We start from the raw sequence: 20,579 nt of genomic DNA, 5'->3' as shown, positions 1-20,579 counted from the left end.
TAGAGGGCCATATGGCCCCTCCGGTCCGCAATGTGTTAAACTTTAAGGGCCAAGAGTGTGAAAGCAATTAAGATCCATGGTTGTCAGGTGCCTACATTTAGATATAGGAAGGAAAAAATTTAGTTTTCCTATGTATTCACTCTTCAAGCCACAACATATACTTGAAGGGGAGCCCGATAGCTCAGTCAGTATAACAACAAGCCATGGACTGGATGACTGGGATTTCACTCCCAGTAGGGGCAAGAAATATTTATTTTCTCCACATTGTCCATACCAGCTCTGGAGCCTACAAAGCCCAATGAGTACTGAGGGCTCTTTCCTTCGGTGGTAAAGCAGCCAGGGTGTGAAGGTGCACACTCACCTCCATTTATTGTTAATAACTGCAGCAACTTTGGCCTACTGCTTTCAAAACAAACGTGAAAACAGTACATTATGGCAAAAAAAATGTAAATTTACCACTGTGTTAATTCCATCATTCAGAATTAAAACTGATAATTTCCTAAATAACTTCTATGAAATTACACTGAAATGGAACGAAATATAATAAATATTATTTTACTGTAAGAATAACAGAATTATCCAAATATTTCGGAGAACAAGCAAGGTGTCAAAATATGCGAATAAACTTGGAACTTCTGGACGACTCCATTATAGCCAACAGCGTACCTAAGTACATTTGAGCATGTGTTCCAGCGTTTTGACATGATGTAACACTTACATCCATTCAACATGTCAATAATATAACAATCTTTCCATTCAACATGTCAATAACATAACAATCTTGCGCCCATTCACACATGCCAATAATCAAGAATGTCGTACAAATGCTTTTAGGTTAATCTGAACATATAAAAACACTCACCTTTCTAAGTCCTAGCAACAGAGTTGAGTTGTCCGTACGTTACGCACTTGGTTTCATTCTACCGATATGCCATAATTGCACATTACCACAAAACTCTGTAACTTCGTCACCGCCATAGTCACGCAACGCTACGAAAGCGAAGATTCGTTAGTGATTCAGCAGCCATGGATTTTATAAGTCGACCGTATCACGCCATCTTTGAGCTATCTCTTCAACAATTAGAACATTTAGGACATCTTGGAGTTGTGTGAACTGGACGCTAAGCTGCTGTCATCTGCATTCACAACATAAATTAAAATGTCATTTGCAACAGACGCACAAGTAACTTAAAAGAGTTGTACAATTCTTGGACCGGACTCTTCAAGCAAATTTGAGTTAAGAGTGCAGAACAAGAAAAGAAAAATTGGAAACTTGACTAGACCCAACTCGAGTCACAACAACAATCACTATCTGAAATAATTCAAAGAATTGCTGCAACAACGCAGTTCAGAACATATCACCATCTCGTCTTCTGTCCGAAAACTATATATACTATACTTGTATATATGTTATATAAATGCGGAAGCTGATCCCTCATCCGACGTTCCCGTTTATGACTATTCATGGGACGTAAGTCAGCGTCAAAAGTCGTACAAATTTCCTGGCTATTTCCAAGTTTCTTTAAGGCGTCAAAATAAGCGGTTGTTTTTATAGTGGACACTGCCTCTCAGCTGCACTGCTGAGCATATTTAAAAAACACTACGTTCAAATTGAACAATTAAATCCAACGCATCTCAAGGTAGGCCTACATTTATAACCAGGTAATTTTGTTTACAAAATTATATCGAAACAGTTCTGTGGTTGTTTCTCGACTTTTCTGAATCAACTGAAGTGTGATTGCTAAACAATGCTTCGTGTCCGCACTCACCGGCAGGAACAGCAGTTGTTGAAACACTGTTACCAATTGCACACGTGAACGCACCAGTACGTCCTTTGATGCAGAAAATAATGTCTATACCTGACGCTGGTGGATAAGAAATGCTCTTTAAGCATATCACTCTCCCATTCTGAAGTAATGCTGTAACTTACTGGTAGAAGTGAGTGTCAATTAAAAAAAAAAGTAGAACTGCGATATCTGCAACAATGACATTTGGAAACACGCTGAGATATTCAGCTAATGGCTGCTCATCCACCAGCCTTATGTGTATGTTCAAGATTTCGAATCAGTCACTGTCTCAGATGTTTAGGAAGCCTTGATTCATGCCCTGAAGGAATTTGTAACACAATGTCATTTGGGGGGAAAAATATGGTAATGAAAACTATTAGATTCTAAAGGGTTCTGACGATGGTGGATGACACACAGAATTAGTGGGGTTTTGGACTTTTTCCATCATCCAGAATTTTAGGTAATAGCAGACATGATGTTTCGGAAACTGGATCTGTTTCTGTCTTCATGTGAGAAAGGAAAACACCTACTCAGTTGGGCCCCTTAGAAAGAGCCAATCTCAATCACTGGACCACAATCTATATTCCCTACAGAACAGACAAATACATTGTAAGATGGGGCACCAGCTAAACAATTAACATCAAAACTATATTACATCTATACCACAGGCCTCCAATCAGTTTATTACCTGTATACAAGTCTGAATATACTGCTATATGTCCGTGGGAATATAACAAAATTGCAATAAACTGATTTGATGATATAGAGTATCAACTGAAGAGTTTTAACCTTATTTTATGTCATAACTTTCATTTTAATAAGTTTATAGTTCATTGTACTTTTATACCATAGTCAAGTATCCAACTTTACCATCGCAATTGCAGTTCAGTAGTGAGTGAATATGGTAATCATGTGTTTGCCTGATTACTTTATGAGCTGAAATATGTAGCCAAGCTAATTTTAGCACCTTTATACTGTTGTGTTGTGATGGACTTTAATAAAGAACATTGTAAGTTAAATGATGATGGCACATAGAAATGATGAAAGCCAGGACCTTCAGAACATTTATTAAGAGTATATTCCCTATCCAGAATTGAGCAATTAAGCATTAACATTAAAGTGACCCTCCATAAAGCACTCATTAGGAGTGTAATGATTTGTGATTGCCCCACCTGGGAGGTTGCAGCAGACAGCCATCTAATGAAATTTCAGCATCTGCAAAACAAGGTTCTCTGCAAAACTGTAAATTTTCCAAGGCACACAAAAGTTCATGATTTGCACATGGCTTTCAAACTTCTGTACTTATGTGATTATAACAAAATTATGCAGGCAACAAGCAGAAGTCATACAGAACCATGAAAATGCTAATGTTCACAACAATGAACAACGCAAGCTCCGGTTAGACTTGGCGATGGGAAAGCATATGACCATTCAAGTGACTGAACTGTCAGTGTAGCGGGAGCTACTGAACATAGGGCATGATCTGCTGTACTAAGCCTGGACTGACAATAGGCTTTGTACAAAAGTATATTGTATATACATACTTTTAATAACATGTAAAATGTAAATATATTGTACATACTGACAACTGACTTATTATTGCAGAATGTGACTCTGATAACAGCCCCATTATATCATCAGAGAGGGCACCCCACATGGGCAGGGCAGTAACTGTCAAACACAAACTAATATCTGGTCATAAGCCCCAGATGAGGCTCGACACCAAGATAGATTGACTGACTGACCATCAGTTGCAATTTCATCTTTGTGATGTAGATATAGATACCAGTAAACTTACCCTGTAATGATGACTCTGTTCCAACTTCCATCTGTAAACTACAAGGGCAATTCATCTCATTATAGTTCTTCTGAAAAATAATTGTAACATACTGGATAAAATTATAACATTATTTTATTTAGCACATTCATTGTGAGACACAAGAGTACAAGACATTTCTCATTCGACTGAGTCTTATTTAAGTCTGTTGTGGATTCTCTTGGTGTGCTTTAAAAGCTGACCTTTCACAGCAAAAGCCCTTTTACACACACTACACACGTGAGGCTTTTCACCAGTATGAGTCCTATTATGATTCTGCAGATCTGCTCTTCGTGAGAATGCCTTTTCACATACCAAACAAACATGATGTTTTATTCCAGTATGTGTAACAGTGTGTTTCTTTAGAGCACGATTATCCTTGAACATGAGGTGACATTCATCACATTTGTATGGTTTCTCACCAGTGTGTACCCTTACATGAACAGTGAGATCATGCTTACTCACAAAAGCTTTCTGACAAATGGAACATTCGTGTGGACGTTCTCCTGTATGCTGCCTCACATGACGTGCAAGATGGGCCCTTTGTTTGAACGATCGTTTACACTCAAAACATTGGTAAGGCTTTTCACCTGTGTGAGTCCTCATATGGTCTTGCAGCTGCTGGGAGGAACAGAATTGTTTCTCACAAGCACTGCACTTATAGCCAGAACCTTCATGAAGTTTAAAGTGCCTTGCTAGATCATACTTATGCTTAAATGTTTTACTACATACTAAACATTCATGAACTTCACCCATATGGAGGACTCGATGTTGATTGAAGTATGACTTCGTTTTGAATGCTTTACCACATTCACTGCATTCAAAAGGTCTGAGGGCAGAATGAACAACACTATGAATATCTAATGTACTCCGCCGGCTGAAACATTTTCCACACGCTTGACATGCAAACTTATTCACATCTTCATTAATGGCATATGTCTGCTGATTAACAATTTCTTCCACTTCTTTTGAAACTGCATTCCTTCCAAAAGACAAATCCAGTGCTTCATTGTAGATATTCGTCACTCCATGTGCTCTATAATTAAAAATATAAACAAACCTCCTACACTTTCTCTAACAACCACCACTTTCCTCTAAAGATCAACCATAATAAGTTTACTAAAGGATAATGTTTATGCTCCTTACAAATACATTTAGAGATATTCAAGCAAACTACGATTAAGTGAATTACATATTTATTGAGTGCCTCTTGGATATTTAAATGTGGAATAAGAGATGGGAAATACAAGTAGCAAGCCTTTATCTGGGTTCAGTTTCTTGCTCCAAAGGACAGAGGGAACCCCCCCCCCCAGCTAAGATTACCATTCAAGATAAGGGAAATAAACTCCATGTAATGACTTGGCATATCTGTTTGCAAATTAAAGACAACAAATGCGACTTTTAACCTAAATAACTTCTGCTTTGTATATGAAGTACAAATGAATACCACAATAATGCAAAATTAACCTGTCATACAAATGGAATTAAGAGACTCTCTTCTATACCAATTTATATTATTATTTTCATATTGTTATGTCAGTGTTTGACTGTAAAAATGCTTTACTTAACATGAGAAAATTAACTGCATATTTCCAAGCTAGAGTTATATAACACAAAATATTGCACTCAGTCAAAATATGTGTTGGAATTTTTGATGAAAAATGTCTCCAACATATGTGTGTGTAATTCCACAGTAGGGAAGTATGTTGCTCATGGGAAACGTAAAACAAACAAAAAGTTTTAATGTACAATACTCTATCTTTATTCTTCATTTCTCTGAAGTTTAGAGTTGCATATGTACATGCAGGAATTAAGACACATAATATGTAGGAAGTCTGAAAATGTGGAGGGTGCAACAGAAACTGACCACTATATGTGATTCAAAAACCAAGGAGATCATCAGGCATATAACTATTTAACATGCAATAATACAATATAAAAAGAAAGACTGATACAGAGTTTCAAGAGGATTATTAGGATAAATTCTCGGACAAGTACAGAGGTTTGGAGAAATCATAACAAAATATAGAAAGAATTTAAAATCATCACTAATACTGATGAGCACAAAGCTTAGAAACTAGTTTTCCCATAGTATGATGATGAATGCTCCACAGTATTTATAACACAATATGTAGGAAAGACTGCAATGGTTGCATGTTCCTAGATTCAAACATAAAACATGCTTGGACTTCTGAGAAATAACAAAAAGGGTATATTCAAATGACACACAACATGAGCCTACAATAATAAACAAAATCACAGATACCTCATGATTTGAATAGAGGTATAAAGTATAGACATTATATCAAATTAGGATACACACAGTGAAGGACAAGAAAACTGTGAACTACTTGTAGATTCCCAGAACATTCTGAAAGCATGAATAAACCACTTCAGTACATACAAAAACCTTTTCCTGTGCTTAGTTAAGCATTGAGGGGTGAAGGGACAGCAACACAATCATAAGCTTGGTGCCAAATGGTCAGATTCACAACACTGGCTGCTTTATCCTGGGGAAAGGATTCTGTTATCCAATGAATATGAGGCTGGGAGGGCTCCATTTTCAGTCTGCGTGTGGTGGTGAATCAAAAAGATTTATTTGTTGTAAGGAATCAATCTCAAGTTATCCAGTCCACATCCTGAGCTATTCTAACTTCAGCAAGCTACTATATATTTTACATATACAGATGATGCAATAGTCCCTGTACAATAATCCGATGAAGTTAACATTTCCAAATTAATTTACAGGTTTCAATTTAATTCTGGCAGGTGGCAAACAATTTAATTAACAATCATTAATCAAGTACTTCCTATTCGGAATATGAATGACTACAACGCTGGAAATCCATGATCAGTTGATAATTATCTTTTACATTAAATATAGTAAATGGTACAACAGTTTAGAAGCAACCTTGCAGGAGTGAAATAAATACTCTTATTATGCTGAAACAATGTTATCACAACAAACACACCACAATGACTGACATGGACTCTTACAACTACAGATTAAAATGACACATTTCGCCACAAGGCTAGTCAAGACAATGAATCAACTTTGTAATGAAATAAAGAAGTACCATGCAAGGGGTTTAAGCTGATAACCACAGAAGGCAAGATCACCATGTACTCCACTGATCCCAGAAACTATACACATATGTATTGTTACAGTCCTGGTACCTGTTTACTGAGAAGAGCTGCAGTCCCACTTGAATGTTGCCTACCTTCACTTCATTAACAGCTCCTTTCTCAGTGCCTTTCATGTCTAAAATTAATTCACTATTCTCAATTTGATCAGACATGTCTTCAGAAATTCTCCCATCTTCTTGCTACAAACAAATATTCCATTATATTGGGTATACTTTGATCTGCTGAGAGTAAAATAATTCTCATATATATTTGGTAATACATATTCAGTATTTGTATTCAGTATGCATTAACAAGAAAATTTGTAATAAAATGTGAGACAGTTTGAAACACATATTCTATTTTCAAATTTTTTGTAACTTCCTCAGTGAAAGGAGATGAGGAGGAGGCCAGGGTCTCACTTCCGCAAGCTTATTGCATCAGTCTGCCACGTGACACCACGCTGTGAACATGCATTGTTTTTACACGAGTGCTTTTTCGACTTCATATTTCATTTTCTCAGCGATGGATGGCAAAATCGAGCAACGTGTCTATAACAAGTTTTGCACGAAGCTCAGTAAATCTGCTACCAAAACCCTTGAAATGCTTCGTCAGACTTTTGGAGAACATTCTTTAAGCCAGACAGCAGTTTCTGAATGGTAATCATGTTTCAAGGACGGCTGAGTGTCAGCTGAAGATGACGAATGTTTCGGAGACCAAGCATAAGCAAAATGACAAAAATGTTGAAAAAATTTGAGAACTCTTCGATGAAGACCATCGCTGAACAATCCATGAGCTTGTAGACACCAGTGGTACTGGTTATTGAGTTTACCTGGAGATATTAACAGAAAATTTGAACATGGGCAGCACTGTGTGACTCTTGAAAAATGATCAAAAGCAGCAGCATGTAAACATGTCTTAAGCTACAAGAGAAGGCTAACAAGGACCCAACTTTTATTTCTAGGGTCATAACAGGTGATGACGGCTATGATCCAGAAACAAAGCAACAATCATCGCAGTGGAAGAGTACACAATCACCAAGAGCAAAAAAAGGAGCAGCAGGTCCAGAGTTCAACAAAGAGCATGCTCATTGTTTTTTTCAATGTGGATTGTTCACCATGAATTTGTCCCTCCTAGCACTATGGTCAACATTGACTTCTACTGTGATGATTTGAGCTGTTTGGGAAAAAATGGTGATGAAAAGACTGGAACTTTGGCGCAACCACAACTGGCTTCTTCATAACGACATGCCCACACACACACATCCCTGAAATCCACAGAGTTTGTAACTAACAACATGGTAATCATTCCCCATCCTCCTTACTCGCCAGACTTAGCTCCTTGTGATTTTGCTTTGTCTCCCAAATTGAAAATGAAACTGAAGGGACATTTTGAAACAGTGTCTGACATCCAAACGGAGTCACAAGTGGTATTCAACAGCATTAAGGAAAATGACTGCTTTTGAAGCATGGCAAAAACAATGGAATTCCTGTATATGTCCCCAAGGAGACTATTTTGAAGGAGATGGCAGCCAAGATTGAGTAAGTTAAGCCAGCATTTCTTTTTTGACCTAGTCCAGGAACTACTCATTATTCAAAAACAGAATCTAGAACAAAGTATCATAGTGCCAATAAAGAAAATGTCCACAACAAACATTTTTCATGAATCAACAATTTTCACTAGATACAATGTGTCGGTATTCAGAAGTGAACAGTGGTGTACTGAGAGAACAGAACTGTGTAAACATCTGCCACCCTCTAATAGCATTTTGGTAAAGTTTAATACTCTATTTTACCAGAAATGTTATTCCCCAAATGTAAACAAAGTCTTCATTATGTACTGTGATGAGATGATGAGAAATCATGGTGACTATTTCACTAAATTTTGTTATTTGCATCTAGAACTTCATATATAATATACAACTGACATCTAGTACTAAAGCATAATTATAATTGCAGGATATTAATGCAACGTAATGGCTCTGGCAAAGATACAAACACTGACTGTAACATCATATGTGGCATCCATGGTAGCATTTACAATGAACGAGCAAATAAATAAATATGATGCTTGAAAAAACATTTCTTTCAGTACTTTGTCTTCTCATGAACCTGGCTGAAATGCAATATTAAGACGCCAAATAGTTAACGTCAATATTTCAGTGAAACCGTCTTACAATTCACAGGCATTATGTTTTCAGGAAAGATTGAAACAAATTCCTAATATTAATGAAATAAGTAAAAGGTAAAGCTATCCCTGTTACAGGCCATGTAGGCCCATCAGGTTGTGATATGTCGAGGATCCCACATCTTCTGGACAATGGGCTCATAAATGGTGGTAAGGTTGCCAGCCTTATGCACCTGCTGCCATTTACCCCCCATGAAAATTCCTGGTACTCATTTCTGTTAGAGGCTGAGTCAACCCCAGGGCCATAGTGCAGCTGGAAGGATTAGGTCAATTGAAAGAATCCAATGACTTCATCAGGAATCGAACCCACAACCTTCCAGCTTGTAGCATAGTGCCTCAACCAACTATTACTGCATGCCCCTCAATGAATTAAGTATAAAATTATAATATGCCACTGTGTCCTAATTATTCCCAGTTTCTTTTTGATGACGCAACCTTCTGTTATATGCAGTTAATATGTTTGAGTCACAAGTCACACCTCAAAATTTACCAAGCTGGCATAGTTGTAAGAAATTTCAGTCATACTGAGGAAGCGCCTGGTTTAAATATCATATGGACTGAGTTCAAAGTTATGTTTCTCAGTCTTGCCAGATACAGTATATGCTCGGAGAGTGCCTTGAGACAGGCCACAACACCTTCCTTTCTCATCCCTTCCAATATACCACATACTGTATAATCACCTCAACCTCTCATCTAATTGAAGATCAAATAACCTCTCCAGTCATTACAGCATTAACCTACAAACAAACCAGTAACTCTAGTACAACAATTTTTAATCATTCATCTTAGCATGCAGGTGTCAATCTGAAATATGATGATGTCTAGCACAGCACAAATTCAACATTAACAGGAATACTAGACCAAAAAATACACAAGAAAATGCAAATATAAAACTATTTCATAAACAGCAAGATATTAGTGTGCTTTAATTTGTCACAGTCAAGTAACAGAAATATCAGTTTGTTGAAGTTCATGTGATCTGCAGCAGACTATGGCCGCCAAAAACAGCTCACAAGTTGGAAGAATAGCCAGAGAGATAAATACAGATTATAGCTATCAGAAGGGCACAGCTTGCAGGCAATCAGTGGCAGTAAAGTGAAAATGAAGACTGCACCATAGCTCAAGCAGTTAGTCACTGGCTCCCCACCGTGGCAGCCCAGGTTCAATCCCAGGTCTGGTCAAGTGGGATTTGTGGTGGACAAAGTGGCGGTGGGGCGGGTTTTCTCCAAGTACTTCTGTTTCCCCAGCCAATCTTCATTCCACCAAATTCTCCATCATCATAATCAATAGGCCAATCAGTGGCTGGCGTGCCGAGTGGAACCAGCTGCACTCCACCCCCCACTAAGTGAAAAAAAAAAGTGAAAATGAACCATGATTCCAAAGAATATAGGGATGTTGTACTGTGCACATCTAGGAAGCTATTTCAGGAGTTTAACCTTTTGGCATGATGGCATTTAAATACTGTTCAAAGCCTGATGTAGGAGAACTTTCTGCTCAGCATTCAATTTTTACAAATATCAGCTAGAAAATCAGATTTCTAATGGTCACAAATTCTGTATTTTTATCAAATTTTAATACAATTTTGATAGTGTACTGATGATTGGCACACGGTAGTGTAGTTGGTTGAGGGGCTATGCTACAAGCTGGAAGGTCATAGGTTCAAGTCTGGATGAGATCATTGGATTTTTTTCAATTGACCTAATCCTTCCAGCTGCACTATGGCCCTGGGGTCGACTCGGCCTGTAACAGAAATGAGTACCAGGAATTAATTAAAATGATTTTCCTGGGGAGTAAAGCACGGCCGGTGCATAAGGCTGACAACTTTACTGCCATCTTTGAGCCAATTGTCTAAATAATGTGGGAACCTCAACGTCTCACAACCCTATGGGCTTTCATGGCCTGTTACAGGGATAGCTTTACTTTTACTTTTACTGATGAATGTCTACAGAATGTTTACAATACGTACTACATAACTAGAACAAAATGTGTTTGTTAAGAAAAGGTTTAACATGACTATGAAAATTGCAACTAACAGTATCTTAGAAATCTTCTTGGCATGATACACCTAGAACACTCGTTCACAGACAGGGTCACTTAAAACTTGGGCACTGTCACAATGTTTCTCATCTTTTCCCACATCTGTTGCACACAGCACACTGTTTTGTGAGGTTTTATTTCCTTCCTGTTGGGGTTATTCTACTGAGGAAGGCACTCTGTCAGCCTTACTACTGGAATATTTACTAATAAGCTCTGCACTAAAGCAACTCTTAATCTTAAATGATCCACTTTTCTTTCTACAGTTTGCCTGTACGCTGCCAATGCATTCAACACTGTCACATTTAGTAGTCTACAGAAGAGCTTCATGTATTATTTACTTATATTTCATCTTTCTACAAGGTACATCTGTATCAGCTGGTCTATCCTGTGAATACCTCCCATAAACTTGTTCTATTCCATAACACAAAGCAGATTTTGAACTTGCTGACCTTGCTTTGTGGCGACTGGTCTTGTTTTGTCATTGTGCAACACAGATACCTTTGCTACAGTCTCGCTGCTAGTCCCAATGAAAGACACAGGTTTAGTGTGTTCACCTCTCGTTATTTTCACTCTTTTACTTTTGATGGTACATCCTACCTGTTTAGTTTTAGAGTCCCTGCACAATCAGTTTCTGCGACCTTGGGAATTTAGCCAGATGTCAGAAACTGTAGAAGCTGTACATCCAAATAGCATATCCCTTATGAATGAAACAACTGCCACAGTGTAGAAATTCACAGAACTCTTGCTTTATGTCACTGCTGATCAGAGAGCACTATATTACCATAGCCTTTCCTGTGTAGACAATCAAAGACCACACACATGGCTAGTACTAGACTCACACAATCAAAGATTTTTATACCAATATGTGAGGAAACAGAGAGACGTTCTACTTCAAAAAAGGTATCCTATCCATAAGGATAGTGACTCAACTATGGAAATATTCTGGTGAGGAAGGTAGAGAATTTTAATTTTAGAATTTAAATCATCAAGGATTAGGATTGATTTTGTACAATTTGTGGGACTTCATATTTGTTGTCCCATTGTCTGCAAAATGTATGAAACTGGAAACTGATTCAAACTGATCAAGAGAAATGACAGAGCCAAGTATGGGTGTCGTTACCAGCTAATTATATGAAAGGTCTATCCTCAAGACTGGATTTTGAACAATGCCCATTATCATAACAGTACTACAGCAGCAAAAATGTTGTCCTCTGTAACTGGTTTCCATCCATTCACCCTTGATCTCTTAGAAAATATGTTATCTTTAGAATTTTCATATTGCTGACCACAGTGGTTTGTCCCTGCTGCAATCCTTCCAACAAATTCCTTATGAATAATCAGTTTAAAAATGTCCACAATTTCACTCACAGCCTGTGTACTGCCTTGAGGTCCACTAAGTCATAAAAACATTTCCCGTCTTGCAACATAATTTATCATGTCTTGTCTCAAATATGTATCTGTACCAACAATGGATCCATCAGCATCATTATCACCACTCTGATCACTAATATTATGAGCACCCTCTCCACCATCAGGATTAACATCTGAATATACAAGATCTTCTGCATTTACTAATGCAGCTGTTTCACTGCCTGTCAAATTTCTCAACCTGACTGTTGACACCATGGTTCCACTATTGACAATAAAGACTGACAGACCCCAGAAAGTATTCAGACCATATACACTGATATTCAATGAACATGGAATTTTGACTGTGTACTCGCATTTCGAAACACATGAGACAGAAGTACAATGCAAATACTCTACACATGAATTGGTTAGGGAATTTTAAATTATATCTCTCCTGAAACATAATCAATTTCTTTTGTCAATATAAAGTTCATGATCTCTGCTGATCATATATATCATACCTGAAATATTACGATGAAAGCACTATACTGGTCTGTTGAGGACAGTACCTGCAGCAGGGTTTCATTCAATTACAAGGCAAAAGCAAAGTATCAAAGTACACTCTGACAAAAAGACCCAATGAGTTCACTTTGACTATCAAAACAAAGACTGTTTCATCATCTTTCAAACCGTATAAACTGTGCTGAAACCTTTTCTAAATCTCAAGAAGTACATCTACAAATCAAGTGCTTGTGTGTTGCAAGTATAGTTGTCATCCTGTTGCATACAACGTAACTGACTGCAAGCACACTTCACCTTCCATGATGAAGGGTTAAGTGAATCAAAAGTAGTCAGACCATGATTATTCTTATATTGTACATATGTAATTATGACACAGTATAAAAACTGCCTAGTTGAGTTTACTCTGCACTGTCCTTATGAGGAGTTTAATCAGTCCATATTCCAGACAGGACTTGTATCCTGAAAATGGAGGCAGTAGGTTCCTTTGAAACATTGATACCCATCTAGAGAACTGCATGGCAGCATATCCCAGAAGACTGTAAGCCAGACTCTCATCACTGTAAGAACTTCAAATTTCATCACTAACCCTAAACAAATTATGTAATTCTTCCTCTTACTTAAAATATTGTGTAACACTAAAATGGATTACAACTGCCACACTTTACCAAGTTAGTTCTCGGTTTGTAACCTCCCTCAGGCCTTTAACTGCCAGGTCTCGCCACAGAACAACCTGCTATAAATACCAAGGCTGCTTGGAGATAAACATAGTTGCACAGGGAAACCCAAAATACAGTCACAGTTCACCCTCAAATGACGACAGGTGTAGGCAGTGTGAAAAGCAGTTCCTTCCTCTAAATACTAAAAAATCACACTTAATACAATCTACTGACATAATTGCTGTGCTAACTGATTAACATCAAGCCAATTCCTTGCATGCCGCAATTTTAATGCAAACATGCCAAGCCAACCTACTCATCTCATGGCATGCAAAGGTTAAACTTTTCTATGCTAATATTTTTGTCCTTACCATTTATTCTGATTTAATTAGATTTGGTAAATGGTTAAAATTGTCTCTGTTTTTAATTAAGTGCAAGATATGAAAACATATGGGGTAGTGGAGGTATACCTCCATGCACTCTTAATGTCAGGACTAAATGGAGATGAGTGGTCAACTTCAAGTTAGCTTTACTTCTGAGTAAGGAGCCCCAAGTACCCATTGGATAGGTGTCTGGGTGAGCCACAAAGCTACTTTTGACATGATGGAAAAGAGAAAAACCTCTGTACCTGCCTGCAGTCAAACCCCAATTTCTATGTCATGCAGCTTCTATGTTAGTCACTATACAAACTGATCACAGCTCATTTCATTAAATTTGCCCTTCAGAAATCCAAGTTTTTCATTCCTGAGAGTTATGTTGGTTTCATGCAATACACTGTTCAGTTTATCTCCACTGACTTGGCTTGAAATCTGCAATCATTTCAATTTAGCTTCAGCTTTTTGATCAAGTAATCTTAGGCACTCTTCATCAAACCTGATTTAAGCAAATTACTGCCTTATGGGATATGACTTTGCATAGTTTGGTAGACAGATACAAACTGATACCTTCATTTTTAGGATATAAGAGTAAGTATAGCAACAGGCGTGACCAGAGTGGTTTGAACGCCTATTGTACTGCGATGTGGAAAGCAAATGGAAAAACTACCACATTATCACTTTTCCTGGATAGTCTCTTTCCAAAACCAGAGACCATGTATGCGAGATGTTTCATTTGAAGGAGAAAGCTCTAGATCGCATCAAATGGAGGAACTGTTTTGGAAGAGACTGTGGACCTGTCGTCTTGACAGATTACTGATGAATGAATGAAGAGTAAGTTCCAATAAGAAAAAACATCTGTGAAATAGGGAAAGGGGGGCAAGGACCAAGGCTAATAGGTGCAGTGTAAAATGAATAGGATTCTACACCCATAAAAAGGGATGCATTTGCGGATATAATTGAAGAGCAAGCCACTGGGAATGGTGTAAACTGAACAGGAACCTGTGGCCCTAAGAACAGCTGGACCTGTAGAGGGGAGAAGAGGTGAAAGGTAAATTCTAAGTAAAGAAACAATGTATAAAATACAAAGGACATTAAATAAATAACCTAAAATATACATTCTACATAGGGCAGTCAAAAAGTTCCCGGAATTCCCCTGCAGATAGAGAACAAGCGATAAGATAGTGCATACACTGTTGTGGTGGGAAGCGCAGCATGTCTGCTCGGAGGCGCAACAGGTCTGGACAGGTTTCAGTGTGCGGTGTCGTTGCTGTTCCATTTGAATTAGACATGAACGTTCGTCATTCGGCACAATGTCGCAGTTCGAACAGTGTGCAAACATCAAGTTCATGTGCAAATTGGAAAAATCTGCTTCAGAGACGCTATTGGCCCTGCAGCAAGTTTACGGTGATACTGCACTAAAGAAATCTGCAGTTTACGATTTGTCTTTCCTGGTTTAAGAATGGGCAGGAGATGTTAGAGGATGACCAGCACAGCGGGAGACCTTCAACATCCAGAACCGAAGAAATGATTGGAAAAGTGTGACAACTGATTTGATATGATGGAAGAATGATTATCGCGGAGTTGGAACAAGAAGTTGGTACTGTTACTGGCCATTTCTACGTGCAAGTTTTGCAGAGGTTGCACAATGCAGTTCAGAGGGAGTGGTGTGACAAGTGGCAGGGACAGTGGTTTCTGCTTCATGATAACACACCAAGCCACACATCGCTTGTTGTGCAGCAATTCCTCTCCAAGAAAACCATTCCTGTCATCACTCAACCACCGTACTCTCCGGATCTCGTTCCGAGTGACTTTTGGCTGTTCCGTACTCTGAAAATGGGCCTCAAGGGGACATGTTTCGCAACCATGGAGCACATCAAATCGAATGCGACGGCTGAGCTCCAGAAGATTCCAAAAGAAGCCTTCCACCGCTGCTTCCAACAATGGCAGGATTGATGGAGCAAGTGTGTGTGCGCGCAAGGGTCCTACTATGAAGGTGATTAGGTAAGCTTTGCCATATGTCCTACCATTAGAGTGCTATACCACCATTCCAGGAACTTTTTGACTGCCCCTCATACAATTAATAAAATAAATGGTGAAAAAGTAGGAGTGGAAAGAATGAGGACAAAATCAAAATTAAAATACAAAAACAGAAACAAGACAAAAAAAATAAATCCTGGGCCGCTGCTCAATCTGTCACCTCCATATGATCCAGTCGATATATCTGGAGCTGAAGGAAAGGATGCTGGTATTCAGGAGTCAGACGCAGTGTTCCAAGGTAATCCTGTGTTCTTTGACATCCAGATGATACTGACTGATATAACAATAGTGCTCCTTTAATCTGGTTTCAGAGGAATGGCCAGTCTATTCAATGAAGGCATGCATGCACACACACACACACACAGAGGAGATGCTATACATGCCAAGTATCCCTAACCATAGGGCAACCTTCTCAGACCAAAGATAAAACTTTCCTCTGCAGTAAGGGAACAGACTTGATGTTGTTCCTGAACAGAACCCTATCAGTGTGAATGAAGGACATACTGACATAAGGTAGAATGCAAAATGAGGCAGAACCCTCTCTGGGCAGAGGGAATTCCTAGGTGGACTAAGAGCCTGACAAATATGCTGTTTGCTGTAGCCAGTCTTTCTGAAACCGAATCTGAGAACCTGGAACTCATCATGAAGATATCTCATCTCAAAAAGCACCATTGAAGGTGATACTGACATAGGGTAGAATGGAAACTGAGGTAAAATCCTCTCTGGGCAGAGCAACTGTCACAGGTGGTCTGCAAATCCAGGGAATCTGCTGGTTGCTGTAGCCACTCCCTCTAAAAGTGACATTAAGAAACTCCAACTTTTCAAGCAGACTACCAGGTTGCGAAAAGTTCTGGTCCTCTGCACCAAGGCAGGCATATTAAGACTGCTGGCTTCCCACTAACCTCCAAAAGGTGTCTCCACCTTGTCGTGGTGGTGGGGCTTGCGTGACTCTGTGACCTGGAGAGCTATGCCTGTGGTACTTTAACTACCAGTAGGGTCACCCATGCAGCAAAGGTCAAAGGGTAGAGTCCAGACTAAGAGAGATATCATGGTCCTCCAGGGTGGGGGTTGGGCATGAGGCTAACAACATAATCCTGTGAAAAGAATTTTGTTCAGAAACCTAACAACCAGCCTTGGGTCATCATTCCTATGGCAGCACACATTGGTTGTGGAGACTGGTTGTAGAGGAGGCCAAGGCTCACCAAGCGCTGTAGCACCGAGTGATAAGTAGGTAGGCATGTAGGCTTCCCACTAACGATGGTTTCCAGTTTCCATCAGCATACAAAGAATGATCTACACCTAAAGACACCAAATATGTACAGCATCCCCTGCAAGTACAGACAGACCTATATTGGATATGTCATTCTGTTGAGGCCAGGATAATGATGCAACATTGGCAAATCTATCTCTGTCATTGAGATCAATCAGCTGTACTAGAACACAGCATAAACCTGGGATATCACATCCAACTACCAGCATTCTATCCACCAAACCTAGATACACAGGGAGACAACAGAGATCCTATAACCATGAACAGGGAGGATGGCTTATGCCTGACCAACTCATGTAGGGCTCTCATCTGCTCCCTGAAGGAACTTCAAAAGTCTCCTTCCACGAATAGTGTGACAAGGTCTCTATACCCTGGCCCTTACTAGGTCCTTCTACAAACTGCCCTTTCAAGGTCTTCTTTCTTTATCCCTCTCTTCCACATACTGTATTTTCCACTTCATTCCATTTTAACCTTATTTTGAGTTTGACCATTACATTATTTCACCTGATTTTTTTACTTTAATCTTCATTTTATTTTGTACTGTATTTATATTACCTTCTCATCTTATGTTGATTAAATTTTCGCTTTTTACTTTATTTCTTAATAAATAAGTGAATACATGTGTGTGTGTTTATAAATGTGCCAGTGTCTGAAGCTACTTGCAGCTGGATAAATACCAATTTAAACAGCCTTAACTATACCACGTACACCACTAAATAAAATCAAACCCTTGTCAAATTGTAGAGTGTTCCGACTAACAGTACGTGAAACTGTAACAAGAAGGAACGTTAATAATGGCTTAAATTTTGATAATAAAACATGCTGTATACAAAGATAGACTTGAAAGGATTCTGACAATGGTGTATACTGTACTTCTTTTGGCTTATTTTGGAGTTCGCCCATCATCTGGTATGTAAGAGACAAAAAACCACGACGTTTCGGAGACTGGATCTGTCTCCATCTTCAGGTGGATAGGGAAGGATAAACCTACTCAGTTGGGCCTGTTAGAAAGAGCTATCCACCTGAAGACGGAGACAGATCCAGTCTCCGAAACGTTGTGGTGTTTTGTCTTTTACATACCAGACGATGGGTGAAGTCCAAAATAAGCCAAAAGAAGTATGCTGTATACAAGCCAGTCAGCACTTCAAGCAAAAATCAAGATAAAATTACTCAAACAGGAGAATAACATCAATTAAATGAACATGTCTAGCCCTACGCCACAACATTAGATACTCAAGATGGTCATCTCCTGAGATGTCACATAATGCACCATGAAGATGAAATTCCTGTCATTCGTCATAACATGGTTATTCCCACAGGGTGTGTAAAATGGTAAGGGGAAGATCACATTACAACAAATGCCTCCTCAGTGTCAGATGAGTACCTATCACTAGCTCACCAACAAACTGTTCTTCTAACCGATCTGATCCCCGTATGTATGAAAACTGTCCTGATGTGACAATAAGCACTGCATTTTTCCACAGAAAATCACATAATCTTCTGTTGGCTCAATGTTACTCTTGTCCTGTATAATCTCCTGACACTGTATTCAAATATCATGTTCACTTTCCATTGCTTAGCTCATACAAATGACCCTGTCCCTGAGAAGGCCCCCACATACCATAATAGTTATTAACATGCTAGTTTTTTGTCAGGGACTCTCAGCACCACACCCCGCCAGCTTTCCCTCCTCCTCCATCCATGAAGTGAGAATGTGCTGTGAAATTTAATGTCATGACAGTAAGAAACCACTTAACATGGTCTCATTCATAATATATAAAATAAAACAATCATCGAAGTTGTGATGATATCACTAATTTGCCATATATGTAACTAAACCAATTACAGAAAAAAAAAAGAGGAAATAAAATTCTGACCTCTTCCTTCACAGTAATGATAACTTCGGGCTCCAGAAGGCTGAGAGGTTTTGTACTGCCTGCCATAGGTGTAACCCATTAGCAATTCTGAAACAGGAACAATAAAAACACTGAACTTCACTATCATGTAAATGGATAAAACTGTATTATGACACTACATTGTGTCATTATATAGAACACTGCAATATGAACCTTCACTGCCATGGAAACCCCAAGTCTCCTACAGAAGTGCACATTATACCATTTATCTGTTAGTGGTTTACGTAATGATACTGTCAGTAACTCAGTGCCAATGCTAGGATTAGTAAATAACAAGCAGGAAACAACATGGAAGAAAGAGGTCATGACTAATCTAAGGTACTATTCTGGCATGTGCACACAAATACTGAGGAAAATCATAAAAAGCCTACTTTGCTTCCTGCTTTCATCCCACACTTATCTCTGCTGTCATGAAAATAATACAGAGTCCATGTCTTGTACAGTTGGAAGCACTTCCTGGGCAACATGAGATGTGCACTTTTACTAATATACCAATAGCAAATAACATTCAAATTTATCCACACAGCTACTAATGATATATACACTCTGGTTCCTCTATACTAAGCAAATCTAGCGCCATAGCTCAAGCGGTTAGTCGCTGGCTTCCCACCGCGGCAGCCTGGGTTTGATCCCAGGTCTGGTCAAGGGGGATTTGTGGTGGACAAAGTGGCGCTGGGGCAGGTTTTCTCCGAGTACTTCGGTTTCCCTTGCCAATCTTCATTCCACCAATTGTTCCACAATCACCATCACCTATCATCTGGGGCTGGTACAATAGGCCAGATGTGGCTGCAGCACAAGGGACTTAGTCCCACCCCACTAGCAATAAAAAAAAAAAGCAAATCTACCATCCAACCTAAAAATCGAAACCAAATTAAGCCAAGCCAAATCAGGAACCATATAGCCACCGGTCCCACTTCTACTGTGGTGTGTAGCAAAAAGAGCCTTCATTGTCATACCATTCCTTTTGTGCCTAACATGTCAGCTGCCTGGCTGTATTACTTGTATCATAATAATTTAATTTCTTACCATCTCAATATGCATAGTCGCATCATCCTGCTATGACGATGTTTACTCAGCATGGGCATTTAACAAAAGACACCCTGTTCTCATTAGCCAAATTCAGTGAAATTATTCTTCCTGTGAAAATCAAGCTTCGTGTAACAATAATGAGAATGATTTATCTTCGCCATTTAAACATAAAAACTATGCACAATTAAAAATCTTGGTATATTATGAACTTCAAATGAAACCCATGTAGCTATGCCTGATAAAATAAGTAGCGCTTTCATAAACAGACGTTTACAGTTTACCAGGAAAATGCATTACACTTTAAGGGTAATATTCCAGCAATGTTTCTACTGGAAACACAAATCTTCGAAGGATACATAGCACCTAGACCGAAATATCATATTCAATTCCACTTCACACAACTTGAAAATATCTATCGTTACCGATCCATGCAGACAATGCACAGCCTGATGGATCCATATTTCAAATATTT

At 38.8% G+C, this 20,579-nt stretch overlaps 2 protein-coding genes across 5 annotated transcripts in view; both read right to left on the bottom strand.

Annotated features, from left to right (window-relative positions):
- LOC111872049 (uncharacterized protein KIAA2026) overlaps positions 1–1,070 on the bottom strand; it is an 87,720-nt gene extending 86,650 nt beyond the window's left edge. Inside the window, exon 1 of the mRNA XM_023865547.2 lies at positions 863–1,070. The gene's annotated coding sequence lies outside the window, so the exon portion shown is untranslated. The remainder of the gene's footprint in view (positions 1–862) is intronic.
- Positions 1,071–3,681: 2,611 nt separating this feature from the next.
- On the bottom strand, positions 3,682–20,548 carry LOC111872052 (zinc finger protein 501). Of its 4 annotated transcripts, XM_023865550.2 has the most exons (5): positions 20,405–20,548; positions 20,105–20,215; positions 19,040–19,126; positions 6,781–6,929; positions 3,682–4,639 (listed from the first exon to the last, which is right to left on the bottom strand). In XM_023865550.2, the coding sequence occupies exons 3-5, from the start codon at positions 19,103–19,105 to the stop codon at positions 3,760–3,762; spliced, it is 1,095 nt and encodes a 364-aa protein (XP_023721318.1). In that variant the 5' UTR covers positions 19,106–19,126; positions 20,105–20,215; positions 20,405–20,548; the 3' UTR covers positions 3,682–3,759. The 4 variants fall into 4 exon arrangements, with proteins under 4 accessions (XP_023721318.1, XP_023721317.1, XP_023721319.1 ...); XM_023865549.2 differs by having other exon boundaries at positions 20,105–20,548; XM_023865551.2 differs by lacking the exons at positions 20,105–20,215; positions 20,405–20,548 and adding an exon at positions 11,548–11,742 and having other exon boundaries at positions 19,040–19,121.
- Positions 20,549–20,579: the final 31 nt, after the last annotated feature.

The sequence above is a fragment of the Cryptotermes secundus genome, unplaced genomic scaffold (assembly GCF_002891405.2).
Source record: "Cryptotermes secundus unplaced genomic scaffold, Csec_1.0 scaffold162, whole genome shotgun sequence".
NCBI classification, from domain to species: domain Eukaryota; kingdom Metazoa; phylum Arthropoda; class Insecta; order Blattodea; family Kalotermitidae; genus Cryptotermes; species Cryptotermes secundus.
This window is presented reverse-complemented; position numbering and strand designations above follow the sequence as displayed.

What these genes read in the sequence shown, in the direction of transcription:
- LOC111872052 (XM_023865549.2), bottom strand. Translation starts at nt 19,105, where the DNA reads ATGGCAGGCAGTACAAAACCTCTCAGCCTTCTGGAGCCCGAAGTTATC. An exon ending in TCATTACTGTGAAGGAAGAG is followed by an intron (nt 6,930 to 19,039) that starts GTCAGAATTTTA and finishes ATTTGTTTGTAG; the next exon opens with CAAGAAGATGGGAGAATTTC. An exon ending in CAGCTCTTCTCAGTAAACAG is followed by an intron (nt 4,640 to 6,780) that starts GTACCAGGACTG and finishes TTTTAATTATAG; the next exon opens with AGCACATGGAGTGACGAATA.